The following is a 10977-nucleotide window of genomic DNA, read 5'->3' as shown; positions in this document are numbered from 1 at the left end:
TCTGGCTGCAGCAGGTGGCAGAGCTCAGTGACCACCACCTTGCTGAAGCGCAGCCTGCGCAAACACTGCTCCTCAGACAAATGAACGTAGGAGAATTGTTCCCGGAATACCCTGGGAGGGTAAGGTCTCCTGTGCAGAGGCCTGTTGGCCCTCCTCCTTCTGGCCATGATTGCCACACTCTCTCTGCGTCCCGAATCAGCGCAGCCCCCACAGTCTCTTGGTGATCGAGTAATGAAGGTCAAATCCAAAAGTACCTGCAAAGTGATGCTCAGTCGCCAAAACGACTTCACACAGCGTTGACTCTCGGCAGAAGTCTCTCGCTCTCTCTCTCTCAGAATCTCTCTGTCAGAACGAGTGGTGCAAAAATGTCTACCACAGAAAAAGCCAGGAAGAGGCCGCCTTTAAATAGCGCCCCCCCCAGCCCGGCACCAACTGGGAAACGTTCCAGTCTCCCTGTCGTTGCTTGCGCCGGGCGGAAAGGAGGGGGGCGCCATTCAATATCCGGTCCGGGGCACCACCAGGGCGTTGCACGCTCGACTGATGTCACGATCTGCGGGAGCAGGAGATCAGGGCGGTAGACTTTTGCGCCGCTGCTAAAACTCTGGTCAATTTCGCGAGCGGCACAAACATCGCTGCGCCCGGGCGCTTGTTGCTTTGCATTCCATTAGCATCCTCTTAGGGCGCTAACAGGAGGCGCAAAGCAACCGAATTTTTCCCTCCATGTCCACACGAAGTGTGGTAAATAAGGTTGGTGAGCTGCAGGCGCAAATAGCCACATGGGAATATAATGCTGTGGCGATAACAGAGTCCTGGCTCAAAAAAGGGCAGGATTGGATACTAAATACTCCTGGATATAAGGGCCTAGAAATTCAGTAGCGCCCCATTTGGGGCGTCAGCCTTGCCAGGGCGCTAAAAGTAGCGTCCCGGAAGCAGTCGCGGCCGCCCGCCAGAAATTCACTTTGCGCTCCCCAGAGGGAAGCGCGGCGCTACTGGAGGCGCCCCGCATCCCTCTTGGGGCGCTGCAGCTGAAGATCGCTGTGCAACGTGCCGCAGCGCCACACGCTGCGGCATGGCGCGCTGCGGTACTGCAGGCCTTCCTCCCCTTCTTAAAGGGGAGGGGCCTTGTGCAGCGCGATCGAGGATCGCGAGTGCCGGCAAAAGAGCTCGGCACCGAGGAGAAGTGCCGGGCTCTTGGAACGCAGTCGGCACGCCGCAGGGTGGGGGCTCAGGAGGCCGGGGACGGCAGCGTGGAGAGGTGCTGGCAGATGGCCAGCAAAAAAAATGGCCGCCCTGCACCTCTCCTTTAATTAGCGCCTCTACCGCCGCAGGTAGGCCCCCTGAACCGGTCGCAAATAGCATCCGGTGTTAAAGCAGGGGGTGCAACTAAATATCGTGATCAGGGCGGTAGCGGGGCGCCGTGCACACCGATCACGTCATCGGTAGCGGTGCAGTGCTAACAGCTAGCGCCGCCATTAGTGTCCCGCTAAATTTAGCGGGAGGCGTGGCCAGTGGCTTCCAACCCACTTAGCGCCCTCTTAAGGCGCTAACGGGTTGCGCAGCCCGCTGAATTTCTAGGCCAAGGTGTTCAGGAAAGATAGGGAAGGAAAGAAAGGAGGTCGGGTGGGAGTATTTATTAAGGAGAATGTTATAGTGCTGGAGAGAGATGATGTCCTGGAGGGGTCAAGGACAGAATCTATTTGGTCAGAGTTAAGAAACATTACACTACTAGGTGTATTCTATAGGCCACCTACTAGTGGGAAAGATATAGAGGAGCAAATTTGCAGGGAAATTACAGAGAGGTGCAAGAACTATAGAGTAGTGATAATGGGGGACTTCAACTATCCTAATATAGACTGGGATAGTAACAGTGTAAAGGGCAGAGAGGGGGAAGAATTTATGAAGTGTGTTCATGAGAACTTTCTTGATCAGTACGTTTCCGGCCCAACGAGGAAGGAGGCATTGCTGGATCTGGTTCTGGGGAATGAGGTGGGTCAAGTGGAGCAAGTGTCAGCAGGGGATCATTTAGGGAACAGTGATCACAGTATCATAAGGTTAAGATTAGCTATGGAAAAGGACAGGGAGCAATCTAGAGTAAAAATACTTAACTGGAGGAAGGCCAATTTCAGTGGGATGAGAATAGATTGACAGCTAAAATAAAAGGAATCCAGAAGTCTTCTATAGGCATATAAATAGTAAACGGGTAGTAAGAGGAGGGGTGGGGCCGATTAGGGATCAAAATAGAGACCTACGCATGGAGGCAGACGGCATGGCTGAGGTACTAAACGAGTACTTTGCATCTGTCTTCACCAAGGAACAAGATGCTGCCAAAGTCATAGTGAAAGAGGAAGTAGTGGAGATACTGGATGGGATAAAAATTGATAAAGAGGAGGTACTAGAAAGGCTGGCTGTACTTAAATTAGATAAATCACCAGGGATGTATCCAAGGATGCTGAGGGAGGTTAAGGAGGAAATCGCAGAGGTACTGGCCATAATCTTCCAATCCTCCTTAGATACCGAGCTGGTGCCAGAGGACTGGAGAATTGCAAATGTTACACCCAGGGGTGGGTTCTAGGACTACTGCTTTTCTTGATATATATTAATAACTTAGACTTGGGTGCACAGGGCGCAATTTCAAAATTGGCAGGTGACACAAAACTTGGAAAATAGTGAACAGTGAGGAGGATAGTGATAGACTTCAAGAGGACATACAGGCTGGTGGAATGGGCGGACACGTGGTAGATGAAATTTAACGCAGAAAAGTGCAAACTGATACATTTTGGTAGGAAGAATGAGGAGAGGCAATATAAACTAAAGGGTACAATCCTAAAGAGGGTGCATGAACAGAGAGACCTGGGGGTGTATGTGCACAAATCGTTGAAGGTGGCAGGGCAGGTTCAGAAAGCGGTTAAAAATGCTTACAGGATCCTGTGCTTCATAAATAGAGGTATAGAGTACAAAAGCAAGGAAGTTATGATGAACCTTTATAAAACACTGGTTCGGCCTCAACTGGAGTATTGTGTCCAACTCTGGGCACCGCACTTTAGGAAGGATGTGAAGGCCTTAGAGAGGGTGCAGAAAAGATTTACGAGAATGATTCCAGGGATGAGAGACTTCAGTTACGTGGATAGACTGGAGAATCACAGAATCACAGAATCACCACAGTGCAGATAGAGGCCATTTCGGCCCATCGAGCCTGCACCGACACATATCCCACCCGATCCCCGTAACCCCTACACCAACACATATCCCACCCTATCCCGTAACCCCATGTATTTAATCCCCCTAACACTAAGGGTCAATTTATCATAGCCAATCATCCTAACCCGCACATCTTTGGACTGGGGTTGTTCTCCTTGGAGCAGAGAAGGTTGAGAGGAGATTTGATAGAGGTGTTCAAAATCATGAGGGGTCTGGACAGAGTAGATAGAGAGAAACTGTTCCCAATGGCGGAAGGGTCGAGAACCAGAAGACACAGATTTAAGGTGATTGGCAGAAGAACCAAAGGCGACAGGAGGAAAAACTTTTTTATGCAGCGAGTGGTTAGGATCTGGAATGCGCTGCCTGAAAGGGTGGTGGAGGCAGACTCAATCGCGGCTTCCAAGAGGGAGTTGGATAAGTACCTGAAGGAAAAGAAATTGCACGGCCATGGGGAAAGGGCAGGGGAGTGGGACTAGCTGAAGTGGTCTTGCAGAGAGCCGGCATGGGCTCGACGGGCCGAATGGCCTCCTTCTGTGCTGTAACCATTCTATGATTCTACAAACACAGTCAGAGTAAACACAGTCAAATAAACACAGTCAGAATAAGCAGTCAAATAAACACAGTCAAATAATCACAGTCAGAATAAACACAGTCAAACAAGCACAGTCAGAATAAACACAGTCAGAATAAACACAGACAAATAAACACAGTCAAATAAACACAGTCAAATAAACACAGGCAAATAAACACAGGCAAATAATCACAGTCAGAATAAACACAGTCAAACAAGCACAGTCAGAATAAACACAGTCAGAATAAACACAGACAAATAAACACAGTCAAATAAACACAGTCAAATAAACACAGGCAAATAAACACAGTCAAATAATCACAGTCAGAATAAACACAGTCAAACAAGCACAGTCAGAATAAACACAGTCAGTCAGAATAAACACAGTCAGAATAAACACAGTCAAATAAACACAGTCAGTCAGAATAAACACAGTCAGAATAAACACAGTCAAATAAGCACAGTCAGTCAGAATAAACACAGTCAGAATAAACACAGTCAAATAAACACAGTCAGAATAAACACAGACAAATAAACACAGTCAGAATAAACACAGTCAAATAAACACAGTCAGAATAAACAGTCAGAATAAACAGAGTCAAATAAACAGAGTCAAATAAACACAGTCAGAATAAACACAGTCAAATAAACACAGTCAGAATAAACACAGTCAGAATAAACACAGTAAAATAAACACAATCAGGATAAACACTTGTTCGGGTCTCTGGGTGAGTTGTGTCAGTTCTGCGATAGGCCAGCAGGTGGCACAAAGCCCACAGCTGATGCCCTCCAGGGCGGCACAATATTGGTGGAATGATGCTGGGTGACAGCGAGACGCAAAACGATTCCATTCAGCCCCGGGCAGGCAGTGGGGGCGAGCAGCAAGCTTGGGACTGGGAGAAAGGTAAAGAAAGACATACAAAGAAAACTATTAGCAATGAGGTTCCAGAGTGGCAGAGCCTGGTAATAAACTGTGGCTCATTCGGCAGAAAGAGGAAAGATAAGTTTGCATTAGACTGCCAGCATTTCTTGATCTGTTTCCCTGCCATGCTGCTCCCATCATCTGCTGGGCTCTGGGGAAAGAGCAGGGGGGGAGTGGGACTAATTGGAGAGCATCTTCAATGAGCCGGCACAGCGATCCCTCATGGTTTGTCTTGTGGTGTGATCCCGGACAGCGAGTGCAGGTGCACAGGGGGACACACTGCAGCCAAGCCCGATCCTCCCTCATTCCACGTCGATATGCACCCACGTTCCAGGGGAGCTCGCTGGCAGGCGTGCCGGCTCACTTCCCCATCCCTGGGGTTGAGGTACAGATCCACCGTCATCTAATTGAATGGCGGGGCACAGGTCCGGGGGCTGAATGGCCTCCTCCTGTTCCTGATTCTGGCAGGGGCAGAGATCACTTTGTACAGAAGGTAGATACTGTACGCCCTCAATCAGGGCCACAGTGATCGCTGGGCTGCTTTCAATTGCCGAAGGTGGTTGGAGAGAAATTTTCCAGATTGTTTACATTACAGCGTCTACATTACATCCCTTTCCTCTCCAAAGTCCTTTAACGTGTTGTCGCCTCTCAAATCAGTGACCATCTATCGCGCACACCATGTTTGATTCCCTCCAATCAGGATCCACCCTGACGCAGTACCGAAATGGCTGTTATCAAAGTCAGAAATAACATCCTTTGTGACTGTGACAAAGGTAAACTATCCCTCCTCGCCCTTCTCGACCTGTCTGCAGCCGTTGACACGGTTGACCGCTCCATCCTTCTCCAACGCCTCTCCACCGTCGTCCAGCTGGGTGGGACTGCACTCACCTGGTTCCATTCTTATCGATCTAATCGTAGCCAGAAAATCACCTGCAACGACTTCTCTTCCCTCTCCCGCATCGTTACCTCTGGTGTCCCCAAGGATCTATCCTTGGCCCCTCCTATTCTCATCTACATGTTGCCCCTTGGCGACATCATCCGAAAACACAGCGTCAGTTTCCACATGTACACTGACGACACCCAGCTCTACCTCACCACCACTCCTCTCGACCCCTCCACGGTCTCTAAATTGTCAGACTGCTTGTCCGACACCCAGTTCTGGATGAGCAGGAATTTCCTCCAATTAAATATTGGGAAGACCGAAGCCATTGTTTTCGGTCCCCGCCACAAACTCCGTTCCCTCGCCACTGACTCCATCCCTCTCCCTAACATCTGTCTGAGGCTGAACCACACTGTTCGCAACCTTGGTGTCATATTTTACCCTGAAATGAGCTTCCGACCACAGCATAACTAAGACCGCCTATTTCCACCTCCGTAACATCACCCGTCTCCGCCCTTGCCTCAGCTCATCCGCTGCTGAAACCCTCATCCATGCCTTTGTTACCTCTAGACTTGACTATTCCAACACACTCCTGGCCGGCCTCCCACATTCCACCCTACGCAAACCTCAGCTCATCCAAAACTCTGCTGCCCGTGTCCTAACTCGCACCAAGTCCAGTTCACCCATCACCCCTGTGCTCACTGACCTACATGGGCTCCCGGTTAAGCAATGCCTCAATTTTAAAATTCTCATCTTTGTTTTCAAATCCCTCCATGACCTTGCCCCCTCCCTCTCTCTGTAACCTCCTCTAGCCCTACAAACCCCCGAGATTGCTGCGTTCCTACAATTTTGGCCTCTTACGCATCCTCGATTTTAATTTGCAGCCGTGCCTTCAGCTGCTGAGGCCCTAAGCTCTGGAATTCACTCCCTAACCCTCTCCGCCTCTCGACCTCTCTTTCCTCCTTTAAGATGCTCCTTAAAACCTACCTGCCCTAATTTCTCCTTATGTGGCCCGATGTCAAATTTTCTTCAACTATCCTAATATAGACTGGGATAGTAATACCCTGTAGTGTAAAGGGCAGATAAAGGGAAGAATTTCTGAAGTGTGTTCAGGAGAACTTTCTTGATCAGTATATTTCCGGCCCGACGAGGAAGGAGGCATTGCTGGATCTGGTTCTGGGGAATGTGGTTGGTCAAGTGGAGCAAGTGTCAGTAGGGGAACATTTAGGGAACAGTGATCACAGTATCATAAGGTTTAGATTAGCTATGGAAAAGGACAGGGAGCAATCTAGAGTAAAAATACTTAATTGGGGGAAGGCCAATTTCAGTGGGATGAGAATAGATCTGGCCCGGGTAAACTGGAATCAAAGATTGGCAGGCAAAACTGTAATGGAACAATGGGCTGCCTTTAAAGAGGAAATAGTTCAGGTACAGTTGACGTGCATTCCCACAAGGGGGAAAGGCAGGGCAACGAAAGTCAAGGCTCCCTGGATGACGAAAGAGAGAGAGAATATGATGAAGCAGAAAAAGAGTGCGTATGACAGATGTCAGGGAGAGAATACATCTGAGAATCAGGCTAAATATAGAAAGGTCAGAGGAGAAGTGAAAAAGAAAATAAGAGGGGCAAAGAGAGGGTATGAGAATAGAATGGCAGCTAACATAAAAGGTAATCCAAAAGTCTGCACTGTCGGAGGGGCGGTACTGAGGGAGCGCTGCACTGTCGGAGGGGCAGTACTGAGGGAGTGCCGCACTGTCGGAGGGGCAGTACTGAGGGAGCGACGCACTGTCGGAGGGACGGTACTGAGGGAGCGCCGCACTGTCGGAGGGGCAGTATTGAGGGAGCTCTGCACTGTTGGAGGGGCAGTACTGAGGGAGCGCAGCACTGTCAGAGGGGCAGTACTGAGGGAGCGACACACTGTCGGAGGGGCGGTACTGAGGGAGCGACGCACTGTCGGAGGGACGGTACTGAGGGAGCGCCGCACTGTCGGAGGGGCAGTATTGAGGGAGCTCTGCACTGTTGGAGGGGCAGTACTGAGGGAGTGCAGCACTGTCAGAGGGGCAGTACTGAGGGAGCGACGCACTGTCGGAGGGACGGTACTGAGGGAGCGCCGCACTGTCGGAGGGGCAGTACTGAGGGAGCGACGCACTGTCGGAGGGACGGTACTGAGGGAGTGCTGCACTGTCGGAGGGGCAGTACTGAGGGAGCGACGCACTGTCGGAGGGACGGTACTGAGGGAGTGCTGCACTGTCGGAGGGGCAGTACTGAGGGAGCTCTGCACTGTCGGAGGGGCAGTACTGAGGGAGCGCCGCACTGTCGGAGGGTCAGTACTGAGGGAGCGCCGCATTGTCGGAGGGTCAGTACTGAGGGAGCGCCGCACTGTCGGAGTGGCAGTACTGAGGGAGCGCCGCACTGTCGGAGTGGCAGTACTGAGGGAGCGCTGCACTGTCGGAGGGGCAGTACTGAGGGAGCGCTGCACTGTCGGAGGGGCAGTACTGAGGGAGCGCCGCACTGTCGGAGGGGCAGTACTGAGGGAGCGCTGCACTGTCGGAGGGGCAGTACTGAGGGAGCGCTGCACTGTCTGAGGTGTCGTCTTTCAGATGAGACGTTAAACCGAAGCCCTGTCTGCTCTGTCAGGTGGACGTAAAAGATCCCACGGTGCTATTTCTGCAGAAGAGCAGGGGAGTTCTCCATAGTGACCTGGGGCCAATATTTATCCCTCAACCAACATCAATAAATCAGATTATCTGGTCACTATCACATTGCTGTTTGTGGGAGCTTGCTGTGCGCAAATTGGTGAGTTTCCTATATTACAACAGTGACCACACTTCAAAAGTACTTCATTGGCTGTAAAGCGCGTTGGGACGTCCGGTGGTTGTGAAAGGCGCTATAGAAATGCAAGTCTTTGTTTGTGGGGCGGGTGGTAATTTGGAGCAGTCTTTGGAGTAAGTGGGGGGAAAGTTAACTGGTCATTAAAGGGAGGGAATTTTTAACGTGAAATTGCATCAGAATCCTATATGAAATTCTTTGTTTGCAAATAAAACTCTTTTCATATTTCTTATAACTTGAAAGAGTTGAGAAGTATATTTAAATTGGATGTTGGCTTGTCTCTGCGCTTCTGGCTGCAGGAGGGCGATTTCAAAACGCTGCAGCGGGGGGCGGGGCCGAGGCCGAGCGGGCCGCCGTCACCCGGGGGCGCATGCGCGGGGAGCAAAGTGCCGAGAGAGAGAGAGAGAGTGTGTGTGAGTGAGCGGAGGAGAGGGAGAGTGTGGGGGAGCGGAGGAGAGGGAGAGTGTGAGAGGGAGAGTGTGAGAGGAGAGGGAGAGGGAGAGTGTGAGAGGGGCAGCGGAGAGCGGGGGTAGTGAGGCGGGGGCATTACTGAGGGTCCCGGAGCGGCGCCATGGCGGAGTTCAGCATCGACCAGAGCAACCTCCCCGCCGTCAACACAGGTAGGAGTGGGGGGCCCGGGGGGAGCGCGGGGGGGGGGGCCCGGGGGGAGCGCGGGGGGGAGGCCGGGTCAGCTGTACTGAAACCCCCCCCAGACCGTCTCTTCCCACCCCCATCCCCCCCTTCTCCATCTCTCTCCCTCCCCCCCCCCCCCCCCAAACACTGTCACCTCTCTCGTCATCCGTCTGCCCTGTCTCTCTCTCTCTCTCTCCGCCCCCCCCCTTATGGTCCCAGTTCTTCCCTCCCTCCCCCTTTGCCAATCTTCCCCTCCTCCCACACCGCATAGCAACAGGGGGAGGCCATTTACCTCTCAAACCAGTTCCTCCATTCAATTAATTCGTGGTTGATCCTGTATCTTAACTCCATCTACCCGCCTTGGTTCCATAGCCCTTCATACCCATACCCAACCTTTCACCCCACCAGCCTCCACATTCAACGGATCATCCTCCGCCATTTCCGCCACCTCCAACGCGATCCCACACCAAACACATCTTCCCCTCACCTCCGCTGTCAGCATTCCGAAGGGACCGCTCCCTCCGCGACACTCTGCTCCACTCCTCAATCACCCCTAACAGCCCTTCTCCTTCGCCTGGCACCTTCCCGTGCAAGCGCAGGAGATGCAACACCTGCCCTTTTACCTCCTCCCTTCCCACTGTCCAGGGCCCCAAACACCCCTTTGAGGTGAAACAGCGATTTACTTGTACTTCTTGCAATCTAGTATATTGTATTCGCTGCTCACGATGCGGTCACCTCTACATTGGGGAGACCAAACGCAGATTGGGCAACCGCTTTGCGGAACACCTCTGTTCAGTCCGTAAGGGTGACCCCGAGCTTCCAGTTGCCTGTCACTTTAATTCACCGCTTCACTCCCACTCTGATCTCTCTGTCCTCGGCCTATTACATTGTTCCAATGAAGCTCAACGTAAGCTCGAGGAACAGCACCTCATCTTTCGATTCGGCACTTTACAGCCTGCCGGACTCAACATTGAGTTCAACAATTTCAGATAATTATCCCTGCCCCCATTGTTCATGCAGTATGATTTTTGCCACTCCTATTTGCAACATTTTATCTTTCCTGCCTCTTACAAAAGTACAGGATGTTCTTTCAATTCCTTCCTCCCCTCCTAACGCCGCCCCCCCTGTCTCTGCACCTGCTTCATATCTGTTACATCTCCAGCTTTTTTCAGTTCTGATGAAGGGTCCCAGACCTGAAACGTTAACTCTGTTTCTCTCTCCACGGATGCTGCCTGGCCTGCTGAGTATTTCCAGCATTTTCTGTTATTTTAAAAATTGAACAATCTCAGTTTTGAAATTTTCAGTTGACCCCCAGCCTCTGCAGCTTTTCAGGGTTCCACAGTTCCAGATTTCCACTCCCCTTTGTATGAAGAAGTGCTTTCTGACATCACCCCTGAACATCCTAGCTCTAATTTTACAGTTATGCCCCCTTGTTCTGGACATAAAAGGTAATCCAAAGGTCTTCTATAGCCATATACATAGTAAATGGGTAGTAAGAGGAGGGGTTTGACCAATTAGGGACCAAAAAGGAGACCTACGCATGGAGGCAGAGGGTATGGCTGAGGTACTAAACAAGTACTTTGCATCTGTTTTCACCAAGGAAGAGGATGCTGCCATAGACATAGTGAAGGAGGAGGTAGTGGAGACACTTGATGGGATAAAAATTGAGAGCTATTAATAAGGCTGGCTGTACTTAAAGTAGATAAGTCACCAGGCACGGATGGGAATTATCTTGTGATGCCGAGGGAATTGGGGGCAGAAATCGTGGAGGTACTGTCCATAATATTCCAATTCTACATAGATACGGGAGTGGTGCCAGAGGGCTGGAGAATTGCAAATGTTACACCATTGTTCAAAAAAGGGTGCAAGGATAAACCCAGCAACGACAGGCCAGTCAATTTGACCTCAGTAGTGGGGAAACTTTTAGAAACAACAATCGGGGAAAA

The 10977-nt window shown here is 51.0% G+C and overlaps 1 protein-coding gene across 2 annotated transcripts in view; it reads left to right on the top strand.

The window, feature by feature from the left end:
• The first annotated feature begins 8867 nt into the window (after positions 1 to 8867).
• ccdc50a (coiled-coil domain containing 50a) overlaps positions 8868 to 10977 on the top strand; it is a 130944-nt gene continuing 128834 nt past the window's right edge. Inside the window, exon 1 of one of the 2 annotated variants that reach the window (XM_085989641.1) lies at positions 8868 to 9018. In XM_085989641.1, the coding sequence (XP_085845767.1) occupies positions 8970 to 9018 (49 nt within the window). In that variant the 5' untranslated portion in view covers positions 8868 to 8969. The remainder of the gene's footprint in view (positions 9019 to 10977) is intronic. The other variant, XM_085989640.1, reaches the window with a different exon arrangement.

The sequence above is a fragment of the Somniosus microcephalus genome, chromosome 6, assembly GCF_052327205.1.
Source record: "Somniosus microcephalus isolate GS21.2 chromosome 6, FLI_Smic_1.0, whole genome shotgun sequence".
NCBI classification, from domain to species: Eukaryota; Metazoa; Chordata; class Chondrichthyes; order Squaliformes; family Somniosidae; genus Somniosus; species Somniosus microcephalus.
This window is presented reverse-complemented; position numbering and strand designations above follow the sequence as displayed.